Source organism: Candoia aspera, chromosome 1 (genome assembly GCF_035149785.1).
Source record: "Candoia aspera isolate rCanAsp1 chromosome 1, rCanAsp1.hap2, whole genome shotgun sequence".
Taxonomy (NCBI): Eukaryota; Metazoa; Chordata; class Lepidosauria; order Squamata; family Boidae; genus Candoia; species Candoia aspera.
The window spans coordinates 236,427,921-236,450,638 of NC_086153.1; the positions used below are offsets into that span (position 1 = coordinate 236,427,921).

General features: G+C 40.0%; 1 protein-coding gene across 1 annotated transcript in view; it reads right to left on the minus strand.

Annotated features, from left to right (window-relative positions):
* Positions 1-20,719: 20,719 nt before the first annotated feature.
* The window catches only part of IGHMBP2 (immunoglobulin mu DNA binding protein 2), a 91,643-nt gene continuing 89,644 nt past the window's right edge, over positions 20,720-22,718 (minus strand). The window contains exon 15 of the mRNA XM_063289247.1: positions 20,720-21,020. Coding sequence (XP_063145317.1) covers positions 20,823-21,020 — 198 coding nt within the window. The 3' untranslated portion in view covers positions 20,720-20,822. The remainder of the gene's footprint in view (positions 21,021-22,718) is intronic.

A 22,718-nucleotide genomic window follows, 5' to 3' on the forward strand; every position in this document is an offset into this window, starting at 1 on the left:
AGTCTGCAATCCACTTAATTGGATGGAATGTATTACAGCTGCATATTCACATAAACCTTTCATTCAGACAATGAGACGGCCCTTGAACCTCCCATTTGCTTTTCATTGGCTGGATTCACACACTTCATTGTCATAAATTTGTTAACAGTATTTTATTGAATATAATTACCTGAGTTACTGAGTTACCAGATGAACCATCAAACAGCACAATACACCCTAATCAAGGAACTATTAACTCAGTCCATCAACCAAGCAGCAAACAACAGCCCAATCAAGGAACTCCCAAGATGAGAACAGCACCTCCACCAACACAAGCTGGACAAACCATGGTGTATAAACTGAGAGCAAGGCCCACTCCCTGTTCACACTGAAGATGTTGCCTAGTCTGGCAATGAAATGTCTGCAAGAAAACAACAAGGCTCAGAGAGCACCAAGGACTCCTCACTAAAATATGTCATCAGGAATTTTTCCCTACCGATTTTCTTTTTGCTTTTGTACATTCTAGTGTCCTTGTTTGTGTGCATATTTGTGCTTCAAGAAGACAAATGATACAAAGGAGTAGCATTTTCTTCCTTGTCATGCCCTTAGATATGTGGATGTAGGATTGTGTTCATTATCTGGTTCAACTTGCTTTCAAGTAGAGAGCTATTACTAATGGCAAGGAATTAAATGTAACCCAATTAGAAAGAACATGGGCTTTTCATACATGCTTAGTAATAACGTATTTGAACAAATATTATAGTTTTACCTTGCCAGGTGTGCAGAGAGTGATTGTCTTCTAAGCTGGGTTGCTGCAGTGCAGAACATCCAAAAAAGGAAACAGATCATCTATACAGCATCTTCCAGCAAAACGGATACCCCCTCAACTTTATCAAAAAGTGCCTGACCATTCAACCCACTACAACCCGACCAACAGAAGCTATGAAAAGGATAACACTGCCATACATCAGAAACACCTCAGAAATTACCAACAGACTGTTACAACCACACGGCATCACCGTAGCACATAAACCAACTAAACTCTTCAAAACATCCTAAGTAACCCAAAAGACCCAGTAGCCCAAGAAGAAAAAACAGGAGTCATCTACAACATAGAGTGTAAGGACTGTAGCAGCCACTATGTAGGACAGACAGGCAGAAGACTAGCAGAGCGCATCCACGAACACCAACTAGCAGTCAGAAGACATGATGAAAACTCCTTAATCTCCCAACATATGGACAGACTCAACCATACTTTCAACTGGGAAACTGTGAGCATCCTAAACCAAGCCAAATCCAAAAACGCTAGAGAATTCCTGGAAGCCTGCAACTCAGACAAAACATCCATCAACAGACACATAGAGGTAAACAGCATTTACATACCATTCAAAAGACACAATAGAGAAGCCAAAAGACCAGAACAGCAATCAACACCCAGGTATGAAAAGATTAACATTAGGATTAACACCAGATGAACAATCAAACAGCACAATACACCCTAATCAAGGAACTATTAACTCAATCAACCAAGCAGCAAACAACAGCCCAATCAAGGAACCCCCAAAGAGAGGACAACACCTCCACCAACACAAGCTGGACAAGCCATGGTATATAAACAGAGAGCAAGGCCCACTCCCTTTTCACACTGAAGATGTTGCCTAGTCTGGCAATGAAACATCTGCAAGAAAACAAGGCTCCGAGAGCACCAAGGACTCCTCAGTTCAACCCTGAGCTAGAAATATTCACTTTGATTGGTACATACTTTAGTATATGGCTGGCAAAAACTCACTAGTTCAAAGTTGCCATAATGTCAGATAGTATTCTTAATAGAAATCCTACCATAAAAAATCTCATGGTTACTGAAAACATTGTGGATGATGTATTTGCACTCAGTAATCTCTTCTTTATTATTAATTTTAAAATTTGTAAAATGTGAAACTGTATATCTGTGCATGTATTATTTCTAGTTTAATAATCTAAAAAAATGTATGAACACACACACAGGGTAAGAAAACATCTTAACTTCACAAACCATTTCTGCACTGTTCTGTTGCGTTTTCAAGGCAATCTTTCATCTTTTTGACCCTAGTGTAGTATTTTTGTGAATCTGTGATTAGTTGGCTGGGTGTCTAATTTGCAGTCAATTTAAAATCTCAACAGTGGTACATGTAAGAGGTAGAGTAATTTTCCATTATCTATATCAAGCTCTAGCACACAATGATTTCCCCCTGCCTCCATTGATGTTTGCAACCCTGCCCATCATATGACATCAAAAGCATGCTAGTGGTCACACATGGCAAAATCCCCCAGGCTCTGCCCACCCGTGGAAAACCATTTTTTTTCTATCCTCCCTTGCATCAGGAAACTTAGGTTTCACTGAGGTCATCCTGTCTTTGTGGCCATTCACTTTGACTAGATAATCAGCCTGCCCTGCTCCCTGCCTCCTACTTCTGTTTCACTTAGCCCAGGTCAAAAGATAGCCCAACTTTGAATCAGGATTTGCTGGATACCACACAGAGTTTGCTAGACTGTCTCCCTGGTGAATTCAAGCAATTTGTCTCTCTCTCCTTGTGATGGAGAGCCAGGCTCTTTTTTTAATTCATGGACCACTGAAAGCTCTGGGGCTAACCTTACAACTGGCAACTTTGAAGCAGAGAATGTGAGTGCTGGTTGCCTGGCATTTGCTGAGGTCTCCCTGTGAGCTCCAGAACAAAGCCTTGCTAAATATGGTCAGAATTCATGAGTGGTGAGGAAGAAATGGGGGAATCATGGAAGGGACTGGAAAGGCATCCAGAATGGATTTAAAAATGAAACTAATGGTGGTTTGGCAGAGCTCATTACCATCTATGTAAACAAACTCGTGGCCAACGAGGCAGTGAAATGTACTCTTAAGCTCCCTCCCTCCCAAAATACATACTTACCTACATTTTACAAGCAAGATTTCCCTGAGGCAAACCTTTAATTCTTCTTTCACTTGACAAATATTTGCAGATAGCTTGCTTTTTGATGGATATGCCATGTATTTTATAACACAGAGACATGGCATCTGACTTCTCCAGAAAATATGGCTCTTCCCTTGTTACAAAATAATGGTGAGGGTTCCCCACCCCAAAGGGTGTGAATTCTGGAAAGGTTGCTATCTCTTGTAGCCCAGACAACTAACCCTTTACCAAAGCAGAGGCCAAGCCAGTATGGAACAAGGTGGCATTCAATAAAGGTAATGTAAGCATCTCCTGTGAATAGTATCTAGGGAACAGACTATTTTAGCCCAGAGAGAAGCTGCTGCTGACAGTTTAAAGTTCTTTTCAATGATTAGTTTATACAGACAATGAATCTCTTGGGAAACAGATTTCATACAGCACTCGAAAATGTTTTCTTGAAATAATGCTAGATAGGAAACCAGGAATGGATGCTTTAAACAAGCCACTCTGCTTTGGGTGTCTAGGATACAAATCCCGCATTGCTGACAGCAGTTCTGGGATCAGTTGCTGGAAGCAGTAGCACCATTCCAAGTATCGGGACCTGGAAAAAAAAAACCGAGGGGGGGGGTCGGGGGCTGTGTTCTGTTTTGTGATCGATTATCCATTCTTGTTTCTAGAGAACAAGCAAGTCCGTGAGCAAAATCCTCCACCTCTGTTTATGTGCTTGTTAATAACCGGACTGTCTGGGACGTTTCAGTCTGGATTCTTGTGCTCGGCAGGAGGTTGGACTTGATGCCCTAAACGATCTCTTCCATCTCTGTCATTCTCTTATTGTTTATGGGCAGCGTATTTGACCTGAGGGAGCCTTTACTACTGACATATTGCTAAGGCCTGTACTCTGAAGCATTGATGTGCTGGTGGGTCACAATATCACATGCTTCTTCTGAACATGCAATAAATCAATGAGTGCACAGTATGTTACGTTCTTGCAGTGAAGCATATTAGTATAGCCTTACTAGCATTTGATATGCACAGCTGGGCTGGTGCAAGCAGGCATTCCTGTCCCATTTTCCTTCCAAATACTTCTCCAGACTGCCCTCTCCCTAAATGCTCTGCAATGAAACCAGCAGATTGGGGTAATCTTAGGCAAAGAAATTTTTCAAGGAGAAAACCTATGTGGTCACTGAGGGTCATCACTGACTTGCTGGCACATAGTCAGTTGTCAGAGAGACCCTCTATAAATGGTAGAAGTTCTCTCTGGTAGAGGAAGGGGATCTCTGCCAAAGTTGAAGGATTTTCTCCCCCTCCCCATGTTCCCTCTGCACTGCAATCTACCCAATTTACTGCTGCCCCATCTCCAGTAATACAAAAGCAGCAATACAAAAGCTGGATGACAAAATCAGTAGATTTATTGGAATGCTTTGAGTTTTGGACTCATTTGTTTACAATAATAAAATGGCATAGATAATGGTGTAGGTCGACGATACAAATTCTGCAAGTAAAAGTGCATCCAGGATAGGATTTTTGAATGAATTTAGTAGAGAAAAAATAGTTGTCAGCTTTGGGTGGGGGGAGAGAGAGAGAGAGAGAGAGACAGGGCTGCAACTGGGGGGGGGGGGGCAAGCAGGGCACTGCGCTGGGGAGGTGCCAAAATGGGCGTGGAATCCATGTTTGCCCCAGGTGACACAGACCCTAGTTGCGGCCCTGGAGAGAGGTTAGGTTGTCCCACCAGGTTGGTGGTGTACCTAGTAAAATAAAAGCAGGGTTTCCATTCCCTTTAAGTGATTTCACTACATTTATAGTCTAACCACTCCAGAATGGATTGAAACAGGAGCAGAGGAGCTGCCTTCTGACGAGGATTGTTCCTCTAGTCCTCTGTAGTCACCTCTGGTCAGGCTGCCAAAGATTTCCTAGTTGGGAGGCAGAAAGATCAGCTGCTCCTAACACTTCTCAACTGGAAATGAATCAGGCATATCAAGTCTCAGCTCTACCACGTATTCCTTCCCATGGTTGACCATTGCTTTGACCCCAACCCCAATATTTTTTGCTTTTTGTACAGTCTTCTAAATATAAAGGCCCTTGCAGAGGAGTCAGGATGCTGAATAAAACAAAAGGGAAGTATTAAAAATCATTTTAACATACGCTATACATATTATTTGGCATGTCCAGTAATGCTTTATTTATTCATTCAATTTGGATGCTGCCGAACTCCAACTGACTGGGCAACTCACAACAATAACATAAAAACAACAAAATACAGAGAATTAACCAGAACAAGTATAAAAATAACTACAGAATAATTACATGACGGTAATCCAAAGAACAAAGCAAATGTAAAACATCACAAAAGAGAGTCCCATGCTCACTCTTAAGTGTGCAGGGAACTGTTTGGCAAGACAGAACCAGTGTGGTGCAGTGGTAAAGGTGCTGAATGGCACTGAGGAGACCTGGGTTCTAGTTCATCTCCAGCCATGGGAGCTCGGCCAGTCACACTCTCGAAGTCCAATCTACCTCACAGGGTTGCAGATGTGGGGAAAAATAGGAGAAGGGCGTACTGTGTACACCCTGTGGCTCCTATGTGAAAGGTGATATATAGCTTGCATATATCAAGAAATTTATATTTTATTCCTATTTTCTTGTTTCTATTACCATTTGATTATTGACTGATTATGTGCCATCAAGTCAGTATCAACTCTTAGTGCCATATAAATAGCTTTTTGTCCAGGAGGATGTGTCCCTAACCTAGCCAGGTCTTCTAATGGTGCACCCATCGCTGCTGTAATTGAGTCCATCCACCTTGCTGCTGATCATCCTCTTCTTTCCTTTTACTTTTCTCAGCATTATAGACTTTTCCAGAAAGTTAGGTCTTCGCATGATGTGTCTGAAGTATGATAAATTTGAGCCTGGTCATTTGTGCCTCAAGTGAGAATTCTGGACTGATTATTGATGATCTGTTTGTTTTCTAAGCGATCCATGTGTTCTCAAGAGTCTTCTCCAACACCAAAGTACGAAAATGTCAATATTCTTTCTATCGTGCTTTTTCAAAGTCCACTGTTACCATTACATATATTCATTTCTCTGCTCATGACTCCACCCTTCACCCCCAACCCTCTTGCCCTTTAACAATTAATACTTGTCAAGTGGATTAAATCATGTATATGCAAACAACAAAAAAACCTTTCAGTCTTCAGTAGATAAGAATTCATAAATCTTCCCTGGCTGTCTCACTTCAGTATAGATAGCCTTATTGTGATAAAAGAAATCTTCACAACTGAGACAACTTTTTACTGAAGGCCATGATGAAGTATGGTGGGTGGGCCAATGGTTCCAATAAATCTCTTTATGGATTAGTAACAACTTTGGATATATTTAGTTAACTCAGAAGCTCCTTTTTCTTAGTTGCTTATTCAGGGTGGCAGTTCAGAATCTATTGGATGATCTCAAGAAACCTGCAGTGTATCAGCAAGTGATCACATATCTGACTCCCAGTTGTCTAACAACAGCAACAACTGTAAAGGGGCTTTTTTGCTCTTAAATTAAGTGCTGAATAAGAATGCTAAAGAGAAAATTGGGAATGGATTTCTTTGTGAAAGAACTTATTGGTTTGAGTCTGGGTTTCTGATGACAAATTCTAAGTTGAGCATGTGCTCAATGTCTTGTGAACACCCACCCACATGAGCCCCTATGTTGATCTGGCTCTGGTTGGTGCTGCTCAGAGTTATAGTAAAGTAAATCCCAGATGCTAAAATCTACCTGCCCTTGGTGTTGGCACATCCTTGCAGTCAGTATATTCACTTTATGTGCCACCCCTGCACCCATATAACCATTCTGATAAACCCCTTCAATGGATCTCCCACCTATGCCTGATGCTGAACTGTAATGGCATGGTATTGCAGGAGCCATCCCATCCCCCTCTTTCCAAAAATACAAGGACATTCTCTCTTCTTCCATCTGAACAGATGGTCATGAATAATAAGTGAGTTTCCTGAGAGATGTTGCTAGTTACCAGACATGGGACTCCCTCTCATTCTTATAGAAAAATATGAAATACAAATGCCTCTGTTTCAGATCTGCCTATTTATATGGAGAAGGGAACCGCATCCAACTCACAGGCCTTTTCCAGTTGCCAAGGTGCAACTAGGCCAGATTTAGCTAGGAGTTTTCTAACATGGAAGCCTTGAAGGAACATGCACAAAAGGGTTCTCACAGGTCAAATTCTCTCCAGAATCAGAATGGAGAGAAAAGCTAGTGTTACGTAATGATTGTCATATCAAAATAGAGGGGATTCCTCCAATCCCTACTTGACCATGGGGTTGTGAAGATAAAATTGGGGAGGCATGGATACTACCTTGGGGTTCTAAAAAAAAGGAAGGAAGGAGGGAGGGAGGGAGGGAGGGAGGGAGGGAGGGAGGGAAGGATTTAGATAATTATAAATGAAAACTGATCCAATATAATTTGAGCATTATAATCTTACAATTAGACATTATTGTACCATCTTATGCCACAGTCCATCTCAGGAAAAGGTTGTGGTTACATGAAGCATACAAAACCTCTTTTTCCAATTATAAAGTTTTTGAAGACAGTTTAAATCTTTGAACACTGAATGTGAAGAGGAAGTATGCATATTTCTCATTTTGTATATTGAGTAGATTTACTTTTAAAACAAGATCCATGAAACAATAACATTTTATATTTTTATCTTACTACTAAATGTCAAAAACATCTATTTGTAAACTAGAATGCTAAGGAAGCTTCTGAATAAAATTCTGTACCAAGGAGGCTTAGAAAATTGCTCTACCAAGCAAATCTAATTTTTCTCCCTAGAAGGAATTAAATTGCTTCAATATATGCTGAAATGCTTAGTTTGCATAAATGCTCCCAACATGCATTCTTTACAACTCAGTCTTAAATAAGTTCATTTGGATAAAAGTCCCACTGGTTACATTTGGACTTGCTTACTAGCAAGTATGTTTGTGATAGCAAATTAGGATATTTAAAAATATGCACACGAAGTATGATGTGGGAGAACAGGTATATGAAACTCATAAATAATCTGAGTTATTGAGAAACAGGATGGCCACCTACTTTTTTTGTACTGTGATGTTTGTTTAGTGCTCAAGAGGAGACACCTCAACTGCTTTCACAGGTTCAGTTGCACCGTACCTTTGTGTTGTACCTGGGGCTAGTATGGACAGAACAATGGGCTACTCCTAGTATGGTGATGGGTGTCTTTCCTGTAAAGTTTCAAGCTTACCATGTCTAGACTGACTAATGCCATTGATTCAGGTCATGTGCACACATCAGGCCTCCTGCCTCAGAGCTGGCAAGAAATGATGCTGCCCTAAATTTTGCTAGCCCCACAGTGCACCCTTAATGCATTCCTGAAAAGGGTCTGAGCTGCCCTGCTGTCCACACAGCTTTAACACCACGCAACATTCAAAGGGCCCTTGGTGATGATTCCCTCAGTTGAAATTCCTGCTTTGTCTAACCATGTGAAAAACCTCCTCCAGCTGGCAGGCACAGCACTCTGGTTACTCCATGAACTACATTTTGTTTCTTTTTTCTTTTCTGTCATCTTTGACTGATTGAACTTTTTTCTTTATTTCTTGAAACCATGGCTTGACTGGTCAGCTCTTTGACCCATTGACTTCTAGGCTGCAATTAAGAATGAGAGTTTTATATTTCTTGGCTGCCAGCTAGTGGCCACCTGGATATGTGCATTTGCTGGACAAGTGCTGTTGAAGAGCAATAGTTTGAAAAAGAGGGTGAACTGTGTGGGAGCTTGCAAACTATTATAAGAATCCTACAAACATTAGGTTAGGAGAAGAAAGGAGGAGTCAGGGCTTCTGAAAGCTCCAGCCCCTGGAAAGGGAATTCCCTGCCTGGCGTGCTTTCAAAATACAAGGGTAAAGTTCTTTCAGTTACGAGTCCAATTACTTGCTTTAAGCCAGGGACCCAGTATCAAGCTTTACACTCTGTAGATCAACCAGTTGACAGTGAAGCCATTAGTGGACAGCTAGGACCACTGAATGGAGCAGAGCTTAACAAAGTGAAAGATGCATGCACAGAAAAAGAACATTATCTAAAATAGCATTAATGAACACGTTAGAGAAATATAGGTTATTGATCCTACACATTCAGCCCACCCAAGCATAAAAAATCACACACTTAGACAAAGTAGGTTCAAAAGTAAAAAGAGTCTTACTGATTTATTTGGTCCAGTTACATCCATTTCAGTAGAAAAATGATGATTCTTGTTTTCCTTTCTTTTCCCTAACTGAATTAAACTCTTAGCCCTCATTGCTGCTAAAAGCTGCATGGAAGAAGGGGGAAACTTCTTCCCTAGGCCCACCGTATGGCCCAAGAGACGGGAAGAGCTGCAGCCTCATGCTGCTTCCCAGATGGTGAAGAAGGACAAAGGAATGTGGGAGGGACAATGAACAGCTTCCTCCAGAAGCACATAGATAATTTGCATCCTAGAACGAACTCATCCACATGCTAATGAGGCATGCTGATTTGCTGGGACCTCGAACAGACAGGAAGACCAATTGGGAGAGGCTCAGAAGCCAGGATCCTGGTCTCCCCCATAGCCAAAAGAGGGCTGGGGAAAATCAGGGACTGGAAGGGGATGGTCCCACAGGAAAATGGCAGAACCAATTGGAGCTACAGGTTTGCTAACACAGAATACCTCATTTAATAAAATAAAATAAATAAATTTCAGCTGCTTCTCCCCCTCACATCATCATGTCTTACAAGGTTCACATGCCCAAAGCAAGGATCTGACCAGAACAGCTTGAGCCCATCCCAAGAAACTAATCTGAGTAAATGCCTCAGGCAGGCCTCTCCCTAATTCACAATTCACATGAAGATAAAGTGAGGGAGGGGGGAAGCACATTCAGGCTTGCAAGATCCCGTTACTATAGCTGTTTCAATAAAAGTAACCCTGATCTATATGGCATTGGTTTCTTAGCCTAGTCTACCTTCTAGGGCTGACTTAACCAGGTCTAACCCTGCTTAGCTTTTTTTCCTGACCAGCCAGAGTTGGCTAAGCACTGCCACCTGAGCTGAGTCATTTCATTTAAATTATGTATTTATCTGAAATTCTTTAGATTGCCTTTTAGGGCGAGAACACTCCTGGCAGCTTACGTAAGTACAATCTGATAAACAGCAACTATTAATACAACCTGCTGTTGATAAATTCAGAAAGTACAGGAGTGCCCTGCAAATACCCCACCTTGATCACATCTTGAGATGAAAAGATGAATGCCTCCCGCCACCTCACTCCCCGGCTCCAACTCAAAAGTCTTCCCATGTGAGCAAGTCATCCAGTGCAAATCTGCTTTTTCTCTATGGACAGTCATTATCTGTAAGTGCTTAGTTATTTTCCACACAATCAGCGTGGAACATGGACTTGTATTTTTTGCAAACCCAACCCTTCTTTTCTTGGCAATGTTCTAGGATTTCATTCCACTTCTTCCAAATGGCATCATTTGAACTTTTTTTTTTTTTGCATCCTGGGGAGAAAAGCTATTAGATTTATCAGTGGGACATAAATTAAGATAGAGTTGATTGTAGTACATAATTGCCAACAATGGGGCAGACTGCGGGTGCAGGAGGAGTGTAATGAGTCAATATTAAAGATGAACTGAGGCCTTATACCAGAAAAGGAAGACAAGGAGCGAGACAGCCAGCGAGGGTATGTTTAAATGCCTGGTCTGGTATTGCTAATTGGAATATGATGAGTTCAGAAAGATGCAATGGGTTCCAGTTTAAACTGCACATTTGCTTTAAGATGTTTAAATAAGCCTATGAAACTGGCTTCCCCAGTCTGGAATCCTCCTGTTTTGGCTCACAGCTCCAAAGATCCCTGCTGCAGATCCCCAGGGCTGCAACCCTCTGGAAGACCACGAGAAGTTGGCAGAGATATAGGGTTCTGTGTCTCTTTGCTGCCCTCTCATGGTCATCCAGAATTTTGCAGCCCAGATGTGATAGCTCTATTCCTGACCATTTTGAGCACAGGGAATTGTGGGAATGACTTACTTAACAGTATTATGTAAGCAGATCAATTTTGATTGGGACAGGATTACAAAGCAGCGGCTTTGGGACCATGGGATAATTTCTGTGCAGTCTTGTCTGTTCACACACACAGTGCCCTCTTACTAGAAACCTAAGACACTGGGAACTCAGCAGCTTTGCCTAGTTCTATGTGAGAATGGGCTGCTGTGGGTACTTAGTGGAAGCAACTCTGAATATGGTCAATGATGCCCTTGTGTGATGAATACTCATCTGATTCTAGATTGACTGCAGGTATCAAATCTATATAGGATAAAGACAGAATTAAACTGGATAAACTATGGGAGATAAAGAAAACCTAGTAGGTACAGAAATAAGTATACAAGCGGGGGTGGGGGATATATTTGACCAGTAATCCATTCTAGTCTGCCGCAATTTTATGTAATTGAGCATCATCATACCAGCCAGTGACCTGCCCTGTGTTGATTGCTGAGTATAGTTATCAGGAAAATTTAAACTGATCTAAAATGAACAGGCATCTGGGGACAAGGTTCGGGAAAAATTCTTCATGGCTTCAAGGGTGTCCCAGGCCTGTATTCAGGCTGCAGAAATCAAGACAATCACTAAAAGCAGCAAAGAGATGCCAAAAACTAACTCCATGTAGCAACCCTGAGTTTTGCTGCCCAGATCTGGTAGAACTGTTTTTCGTTTTTTTTAACTCAGGCACAGATTTATTAGCACAGATTAACTAAACATCAAGAGAATTATTGTTCTCCTTCAATTTACTATTGTTGTGCCTTGTATCTTGCTTCTGATTGCTTACATTTTTGACAATAGGCATTGTTAATAATGATTCTTCATCTCTGAAATACTTCAGCACATCATGATACCTTAACCATTAACAGCTCAGAAAGCAGAGCAAACTAAGTAGCGTTGGCTGGTCCTGTGCATTCTGTCGATTAAGCAATGCCATTTAGCAAGACCCAGTTAGCAGGCTCCTCTGTTGCAGCATCTCCCCAAAGATTCATCCAGCTCCACCTTGCCTGCCTTTGAGCAATCTTGGGTTAAGGTCTTTGGGCCAGCCTCTTTCAGTTGTTGGTGAGGTGGTAGGACGTTATATTTTCTTTTGGACAAAGGCTGCTTTTATGTGCTTTTTTTTACTTGTGAAGCTGCCAGAGTCAGCAGAGTTGGGTGACCAATAAATGCAATCAATCAATGAATCAAACAACAAGCAAACAAACACTAATACAGGCCTGTTCAAAGACACCTTAAAAACAGAATTATCCATTTTAAAAGGATGGTAACCATTTTTAAACACCCACCTGATAAATATCCATCCCTACCTCCTGCCTGCCTCACCATTTTAGGACATCAAGCAAACAAAGTGAGCCATGTTTAATTGCACTAAATGCAAACTATCTGAGTTGTTAGGGTGACCAAAAGCATTTATTTCTGTCAGTGCATTTGAGTAGTGGACATTGGCAAACATGGCACAGAATGAAATACTTTTTCTTCTGAAGGCCTGCATAGCTGAGTCCAAAGAAAATCCTGCAAAAAGGGCAATCCCTTTTCGTTCTCTGTAACTGTAATCTCCTGACAGATTTAAAATAAATAAATAAATAAACTCAGGTGTGTCTTTGGGAGGGTAATTGCCTTGGCTGGGTGGGTACTGCCTATTTTATGAATATTTGCTTAAGGTTTCAGCAATGTTGTCTACTGGGTTTTAATTTTTAAAAAACTGTACCATTATGGTTTACTATCTTCAGTTGCCTTATTGCTTAAGGCGGGTTAACATTAAATACAGTAAACAAGCTTGCAGGTTTGCAGACTGAGAAGAATTTTCCTCAAGAGAAAGAAGGGAATTTTCTCAGATAAGAAATTTTCTCAAATCAGAGGGCAGCCCTCTGTGGGAAAAAGAAGCGGAGGGCAGCCCATTTTGCTAGCTTTTCAATGGTGAGGTTTCTCTGTTGATCTTCCCTGAATTTCCCTGCATTTTTTCTTCCAGATTGTCCCAGAGACAATCAGCAGTACCTTGTAGGCAGATCAAGTCAGACTGCAGGCAGTGGACAAGTTTTGCTTCATATGTGTGCATGTCGGTTTAAAGTCATTACATCTTCAAAACATTAATGTGACAGGATGCCACCTGTTAATTTTTCTGCAAGTTGCCAGGTAAATATTCTATCCCCCGCTTGCAGTCTAAGTCTGAGCAAGGTTGCCGATCTGTTGCTTTGCATGGATGAATGAATGAGGGAGCCAGCCAACTCGTTCAGTCATTGGCTCATTGCCCCATTTCTGTCAGCAGGTGCTTAAAGGGCAAGAAGGAAAGCAAAGCCTGGGCCTCTATTTTGGCCTGCTCCCCTCTGAATGGTGACCCTAACCCTTTGGGGCCAATCCAGCTAAGTCAGATGAGTAGAGTTTCCTTGATTTCTTCCCATTTTCCCCTTCCATGTTATATCTGAGATGTTATACCTGCAATCAGGAAAATATCACTGTAATGCCTGGAAAATTTTAGGTCCTTTATGAGATATTACCATTATCATTGTAATAGTAATAAACCACCATTTCTTCTTTACATATTTACAAATATTGTATACTAGAGAGAGCTGTACAACTTGAAACAAAATACCATTACCTACTTACATCTGTACCTACTCAAGAAATTGTAAGGAACCTATCCTGGTAGGTGTAAGATGCAGTGTAAATACTGGCCCTTCAAAAACTTGCCAGATCCTCTACGCCAAGTATGATGTGACCTGGATCTCCTAAAAGTTATAGTTGCTTCAAAAGTTAATCAAGCTACCCTCATTAGAGCCAACTTGGATCCCTCTTAAATCTTGCCTTCCACTTTGTAGCCTGCATTTGCTCTAAAACGTGTCACATTGTGATTTTCTAAACTGAGTACATTTATTTTATGTAAGTCATAATTATGGTAGTTTTCTTTTAAAGAAATCCAATTAATTTTATTATTGCAGACTCAGGTTATTCATAAGTCACATATGCTAAATCCAAGTGCAGCCAAGGTTGAAGCCACACTGTTATTATCATCATCACAGAAATATGAAGCCAGTTTTTTGGATGATAAAACATCAACACCACTTTAATTTCAAGTCAATGAACGAAAAGGAAAGCCAGTAATTCTATGAGTTCAGAAAGGTTAACTGACTCAAGGTTAACATATCAGCTGATGATGAAAGCACAGGTTTTTTTGTGGATCCTCAAGGACACATTGCCTGGCAAGAAAAATATGGCCAAGTACTTTTGAGCCCAAGGCTGCACAATTTCTGCTACAACTACTTTAGAACCAAGGACATCTGTGTCACATAAGTGTAGAAGCTACAATCATTGTTAATAAACTACTGTATTTTTTTGCAATCTGTTCACATAATGAAGTAAAAATCAAAATCATAGTTCCATAAGTAATATGTGTAGTGGTTTCTTCCTATATATTTTAGCAAATCTATGAACAAGGACAATAATATTGCAAGCCCTCTTGAAAACAGACAGCTAACTTTTCTCAATTCAAGTTTAGTTTTGCAGAATAAAATAAATGCAACTATTTTCATAATTGCTTGGTTCTGTAAATTAACAACTTCCATTCAAAACACCTCAAAAAAGCATCAAACATTATTGGACCCTGAGGAAAAACAATGTATCTATAGATTCTGTAGCCCTAAGTTAAGTCTTCTACCATAGCACACATCTCTGCAGAAGACTGGTTAAATTCCACATTTGCAATGAAAAGAATCATGGATTGCAGAGTTGGGAGTTTTCTTCTTGAGATCTTGAGAACTGCAGCCAATCAGAACAGTACCTGTGAGTTATTAGATCAAAGATGAACAAAAACATCTGGCTTTATAGCAGGTTGGAGATGCCACAATGATGTTGCATAAAAGAATGAGGCCTAAGTTTCCCATCCATTTTTGTCCCATGTTTGTGGAGATTGTAAGGTTGAAAAAGGAAGTCAGAGGCCTCTATGCTTTCATCCCACCTTTAAAATTTGAAAAGGTTATAAACAGCCCAAATCATGTCAGTGATTTGGATACCAAACTGGGCTATCTGAAAGGTGAAAATGTTGGGAATAGAAGCAATTTGCTGTTCGGAGACCTGACACTTTTCATCCCTACTCCTTTTTGCACCAATAACAAAATATTGCTGAAAATTGTCCATTTTGCTGCTGAATTTCAGCAGTGTGATCCAGGGATGCTGAGGTGGTAGGTGGGTGTCATCCGTGACTTGCCCACTCCTGTGCTAAATGAACAACTGTATTTGACAACAGGAGGCAGCTGGATATGAACGCTGTGAAATATGCCAGAACCACATCTCTCTATTAATGCTGCAGTAATTTTCTAAATAGATCTTTGAGTTCTGGGTCCAAATTCTTTCACTGCACCAATTTATTTCTCTTCCTGATGCACTAAGCAGCTATTGTGTGTCTGGATCTGCTCCAAATCCCACTGACCACTGCCCAGAATATTTATGGAGTTGGGTGGCCTTCCAAACTTGACAAATAAATGAGTAAGAACTACAAGACTAACAGTGATGAACCCAGGTATTACTGGATTCCAGCTCTCACCAAACCCAGGCAGCAATGGTCACAGATGTGGGAATTCTGGACAGCCACTCTCCCTTCCATCAAGCTCAAAAGAGCATGCTGTTATCATAATGGGGTGTAGATGCTCATATTATGTGTAATTTTGTTTTACAACTTATATAATGATCAGAGAAGCACAGTAATATTCTCTACACGTGGTATGCTTTGCCAACACCCACCCTACTTAAAAGGAGCAATGCCCATTTGGACTTCTATAGTTTGGTTCCAATAGTGGACTAAAATATGTTGCTTCATAGATTTTATAATGGCTTGCTGAGAAAAAAGGGCTGTGTCTTTTGAAAGAAGGGCTATTAGTCTTCTTTATGTATCTTCAAAGCAAACTGCAGTGTTCTTCTTTGAGGCAAGCTGGGAAGAGACAAGACATTCCTGGAGATAAAAAGGCAAGGAAAGGCATAAAGAAATGTGAATCAAAATAGCCAATTGTGGGTTTCATTTAGATTTTTCTCTGCTTGAATGTATGCTTGTATCATGGAAGTCATCCATCCATCCATCTGACTATAACCATCACACTATCACTTTTGGGGATAAGCAAGGCCAAAAAAGAGTAGTAAGTAGAAGACAAAAAAATTAAATGGAGATTTTTTTTTTAAAAAAGGAAATCTAATTAAATGTAGTTTACACCAAACTATTAACTATGCTTCTCTATACTTTTCAATGTTCAAAGCCATTCTTGTTTCTGTCACATAGATACACTGATTAATGCAGTGCCTTTTGTTCTTTAAATTTCTCACCTGTGTCTTCTCAGGTTTCCATTACTTTCATTCAACCGCAATTTTCTCAGTCGTTCCTTCTTATTTAAACCATTCATTTTCTTTCATATGTTTGTTTTGTGATTCAGTTCTCATTCGCTCTTTTGATATGACTAACCCACCTCAATCTAGTTCTTTCATACTGGTCGCTCACTTTTGCATTCAATCCACATTTATCACCCACTCAGGATTGAGTTCTGGTTTTAGTATGCACAGTACTAAAGTACCCTATTCCAACTGCGTTCAGCTTACTGCTGTGTTTTGCCTGACATACCCAACTCCACTTCCATGTAACAATGTGGGCAGAAGGAACCTCTTTTACACAGCCATTTTTGCTTCTTTCAAAAACATTTATTCCTCCCAACACTACTTTTCTATTAACATTTGCACATCTCAACATTTCTCCAGCCATTTTCCCATCTGTAGAAAACTATCAGGGCACACCATTTATGTTCAATTTGCAATTGTTCATACCCATTTTTATAAACCCTACATTCATCTTCATTACATTAATTTTCCTACTCCTTACTACATCATATAATCTATCTAATATTAACCTCACAATTCTTAGCCACCTGCAAACAAAAATACACATTTACATTCCCAACCAACATGCCTCTAAAATTACCACCAATCTTCCTTATACATTTATCCATAAATATATTAAATAAACAATGGGACATCACAATCCTTGTCTTACTCCCTGTTCAATGTTGAACCACTGGCTGAGCATTCCATTTATTCTCACGCATGCTTTAGTTCCATTATACACTGCTTTTATGGCATTCAGTAACCAACTTCGTATTTGTACAAAACATTTCATAATTCAAGCCTATTCACATCATCATATGGTTTCTCTAAATCAACTAAAGTTTAATAAACTTTCTACCTCACATTCATACATTTCTCAGTTAACTACTGAAGAGCAAATATCTTGTCTACCCTTCCTGGCATAAAGCTGCATGACACTTCCCTAATTTTGCTCATTATCACCTCAGGACTTTTTTCAGTCAAAATTCTGCCAAACACTTTTATAGAACCTTTACAAAAAAAAAACCCTGTGATTTTTGCATTCATTTTAGCACCTTCAGAGAATAATGAAATGCTTCCATTCCTTGGGCACAGATGCAGTCTTCACACAAATATTTAAGAAGATACACAGCCACTCCATAAGAAAACCACATCCATATTTTAAATTCTCCAGTTACTCCATCTCCATCTATAGCCTTATCATTGTTAACATTCTCCCAGTATCTAGGACTCCCATTTTTTCTTTCTTTTTATTTGGACACTAACATTCATTTCAATTCCACTCTTCAATATATCACTATATGAATCTCTATAATCCTTTAATATTTTCTCACTCTAGGTTCATTCCGAAAGAAGAAAGTGCAAAAGCTGGTTTGCAGCTAAACCTCAAAAAAACCAAGATTATGGCAACCAGCTTGATTGATAACTGGCAAATAGAGGGAGAAAATGTAGAAGCAGTGAAAGACTTTGTATTCCTAGGTGCAAAGATTACTGCAGATGCTGACTGCAGTCAGGAAATCAGAAGACGCTTAATCCTTGGAAGAAGAGCAATGACAAATCTCGATAAAATAGTTAAGAGCAGAGACATCACACTGACAACAAAGGCCCGCATAGTTAAACCAATGGTGTTCCCTGTAGTAACATATGGCTGCGAGAGCTGGACCATAAGGAAGGCTGAGCGAAGGAAGATCGATGCTTTTGAACTGTGGTGTTGGAGGAAAATTCTGAGAGTGCCTTGGACTGCAAGAAGATCCAACCAGTCCATCCTCCAGGAAATAAAGCCAGACTGCTCACTTGAGGGAATGATATTAAAGGCCAAACTGAAATACTTTGGCCACATAATGAGAAGACAGGACACCCTGGAGAAGATGCTGATGCTAGGGAGAGTGGAAGGCAAAAGGAAGAGGGGCCGACCAAGGGCAAGATGGACGGATGATATTCTAGAGGTGACGGACTCGTCCCTGGGGGAGCTGGGGGTGTTGACGACCGACAGGAAGCTCTGGCGTGGGCTGGTCCATGAAGTCACGAAGAGTCGGAAGCGACTAAACGAATAAACAACAACAACAGGTTCATTCCAATTCAGTTTATCACTTTCATTTTTAATTCATTCACTCTGCTGGATTCTTCTTGTTTAGCCCTTTTCACCTACTTCTAAAACAATGTTTTGCTTTAATGAAAATCCCTCTGTATTTTCTTTGCCTCTATCTTAATTGTTCCTTTGGTTTTATATTCTTTGCTACCATATTCTTTTGTCTGTACACATCATAAAATATACTTCACCCTCATTTTTGCAGCAATCATTCTCTTATATTAATTTTTTTTGTTCATCATCTACCCCCTTTCACCATCATTCCAAGCATCCTTTTCAATACTCATTAGTGTAACTGCATACATTTCTGTAGCATTTGTAACATTATACTGGTATTCTTTTCCAAGTAACATCCATATTCTCTTGGCTTTTGTCTACTTTCTATTAATTCTCCTGGGAAATTAATCAATGTACTAATGATTTTTCATACAGGACTTAGACTTCTTCCTGTACTCATTCTACTTCCACTCATTTGTTTCCCTTCTCCCATTTGCATTCCCCCACCACCCACAAGATCCACTCTTGACACTATTATAGTCTCTCCCACAGTCAGAAGCAACTATTACCCTTATATCCTTCACAAAGCCTCTCAGTCTTTTATCATACATAATTAAAACCATCATCCACAAGGATTGCTTTTCCACGTGCACAGAAAAATACATATTAAACCACATATTTGAAACAGGACTTCCTCTAAGCAAATGCTCACAAAACAATCACAGTCCTTATTCATTTTTTGGGTCTCCAAGCAGCCCATTAACTTTTACTGCACTCTCTCATCTTGATTCAGAATCATGCACAGTTTTCCCCCAGTCTCATCCTTGGCTCCTCCAATATAAGCATTCATGGAGAATACTGTGTAATTATGATCAAACTATTAATTTCTTCTTGCATATGCACCAACATTCTATATAATACCAATTCATACTTTGCCATATATTGTAGTTTTTTCATAATTAAACCTACCCCTTCACTTTCTCACATGTATTCATTTATCAGCTCTACTCCACAAGATCAGTCCACCTTCATTCAGATCTATAACATCCTTTCCCTTCCTTTCACTTTCACAAACATATTACAGTCACTCATGCCTTGGTTATCTACATGGGCTACCCTTGAAAAGTATCCGGCAGCTACAGCTGGTCCAGAATGCAGCCACGCGGGTAATTTTAGGTGCCCCTAGGGCAGCACATGTAACACCTTTACTGCGCAAGCTGCACTGGGTGCCAGTTTGCTTCCAGGTCCAATTCAAGGTGTTGGTTATGACCTTTAAAGCCCTACATGGCATAAGGCCAGGCTACCTGAGGGACTATCTTGTCCCCAGTACATCGACCCGTCCCACCTGGGCATGCAGAGAGGGTATGCTATGGATACCATCTGTAAAAGAGTTTCGGTGGGATTGTGGAAGCGTGCCTTCTCTGCAATAGTGCCTGCCCTTTGGAATGTTCTCCCCCTGGAGTTGAGGCAGGTCTCCTCGCTCCTGGACTTCCAAAAAAAATTAAAAACCTGGCTTTGTCAACATGCCTGGGTGGGAAAGAGTATAGTTCCTCTTGGGGATGGTTAGCTCCATAGAATTGCCCTGTTTTGCTTGCGGACAGAGAGACTATCTTAGCCATCTGGATTTTATTATATTTTAACATATTTATATTTTTATGTTATTGATATTATTGTATATTATTTATATTATACTGTGTTTTTATTGTGAACTGCCCAAAGTCCCTCCTTGTGGGGGAGATGGACGGTGATAAATTTGATAGACAGATAAATATTACATACCTATGTTTATTTCATTCATTTATTCCTGCTCTTAACTAGACATCCCTCTTTATTGTATAGCTACCTATTTAGCCATTCACTGTGTATTTTATTACACTGCCAGTAAAATTAATTATTGAAAGCCAAAGCAGCCCGCTTTTCTTCCCTAATCAACAGGGTTTTATAAAGTTGATGTGACAGGTACAAACACATTTTATAGCACAAGGTGCACCATGAGCATTGCTCAAAAGCTGCAGGTAAGGCTTTTCAGTGGGCAACTTTCATCAGTGCTGTGCCGTTTGAGAACTGTGACGCTCAAAAGCACATTATAATATAAATATGGAATATCCCATAAATATGGAATCCCACTTGGATCCCATATTTATATTTATTTATTATTTTAGTATTGTAAGTGTTGATTCAGTGATTTTATGATGTTGAGGTTTTAAGGAGATTTTTATTGTAAACCGCTCAGAGTCCCCCTTTTGTGGGGGGAGATGGGTGGTGATAGAAATGTGAGTAATAAATAAATAAACAAACTATGGTTATAAGAAAGAAAAAAAAATGAGCCCAAATGTTCAAAAACTTTATTGGCTTTTTCCTGCAAAATTTGAATATGCTGCTTTAAAGGACAGCTTGTTGGGGTTAATTTCTTTCCAAAGTCACGGATCATCTTATTTCTCTTTGTCTTTCTTTTTGCTCTTTCGCTGGTTGGTCAGTTCACTGAGTTTCTTATCCAGGCGTCTCTGGAGGTGCACCCTCTTGGCAGGATCCAAGGACTTGTCTTTCAACCCACTCCCAGGATAGAGAATTCCTTCCTTGCTGACTCTCTGCCGGGCATGTGCTTTGGCTTTCTCCCCACACCCGTGAATCTGTGGGAAAAACAGACATAAGATCAGTGGAGGACACCAAGCACCCAGAAAAATGAGAGGGGTAGGGTCCTGCCTCATACATCTGCCCTAAACTTCACAGAACTGTACAAATAGCTCACTTGTTTGTTGGCAGTTCTTTTAACTCCAAAAACAAAACAAAACAAAATGTGAAGATCATTTTTCCCCAGTAGAAGCTAAAGTGAAATTAAATCATCTTTTCAGACAGCTTAAGTATTTTCTTTACAATCTCTACAAGTGGAAGGAGAATGTCTATTCCATCTTCTGGGCAACTTTGTTTCTTGGTGTGAAAAAATACTCTCATCGTTCTCTAAAGTTCAACATTGTACAGATGCTTCTGAAGAGTACTGGAAAAAAGTCAAAAGCAACATAGCTGGATAAATACAACAACAAATATTTCTAGAGTTAGCACCAAATTGGCAAAACCTAATGAGCAGCTAGAGGGTACAAAATGCTACTTACATAATTAAAGCGGGCAGGCTTCACCCTTGTCAACATCCAGAGAGAACATCGCTTGGGGAAGCCCAGAAAAGTTACAGGGTACGCCAATTCCAGTACTTTGCAAGCTGTACTGGCTCCCAGTAGGCTTCTGGGTGCAACTGTTTCTGGCCATCCCACAAGATCCAACCAGGATGGGTATGCTCCAGGTCCCCTCTGTGGCTCTCTTGTGGGACACCAGAAACATGCCTTCTTTGGCATGGGGCCTGGCCTCTGGAACAGCAAGCCCCCTGAGATTCAGATGGCCCAATTTGGCAGACCTTGAAAACCCGGGTCTTTCCCCCGGTATTGGGCCAGTGTGTTGGTTGAGCCCGTTTTGTAATGGTTAAGAAAATGACAATGGTTGGCTTCAGATGCACTACATTCTCTGTTGTTTTAATTTCTGTTGGATTTTTTCTCTTTTAATTTTATGTTAGCCACCCAGAGTCACAAACTGTGAGTTGGGCAGCCAATATAAATTGAATGAATGAATAAACGAATAAAATAAACGTATGTTTGAAACAAAGTGCCAAGAACAATCATGTATATCTAGGGACAGACTAAGCACATAGCAATTCTTAAATTATGAGAATATATGGGCAGAAAATACCTAGAGGGAAAAGTTAAGTACTTTTATTTTATTAAAGTTATTATATAGACTGAAAATGGCTTTGATGAGAGCCTGTTTCATTACTAGTAAGTGATGATAGAATCAGGCAGAATTTCTGGAAAATAAGATTATAAAGTGGATCAACTCAGATAATTATATCAGGTCAGAAAGCTTTATTTTAATAAGAATATTACATCTAGATTTTATCCAAGGCTACAAGAAAGTATAAAACACTCTCAAACAACATATATGGCAAGTGATTTGAAGTAGATGCAGAAATTAAACTGGGATTGCCTTGGATCAAATCCAAGCATATCACTAAAACGTTCACATTTATTAGTTCTGACTTAATTGAACAAACATTTGTGCTGGCCCAAATGAATTGTTTCATGACTTAAATTCTATAAGGATAAAATCTTCCCTTTTCCTCAAATGAAACCTATTCAAATTCAGGGTGTGATGCAAGAGGTGCAAAAAATTATTGAAGTAAGCAATATGAATGCCAGTATGTTTTGAAAAACTAGCTTTCATCAAGGGTTCTGTTCTAATGCATTTAAAATTACCAATGAAATTATAGTAAAAAAAGGAATTAC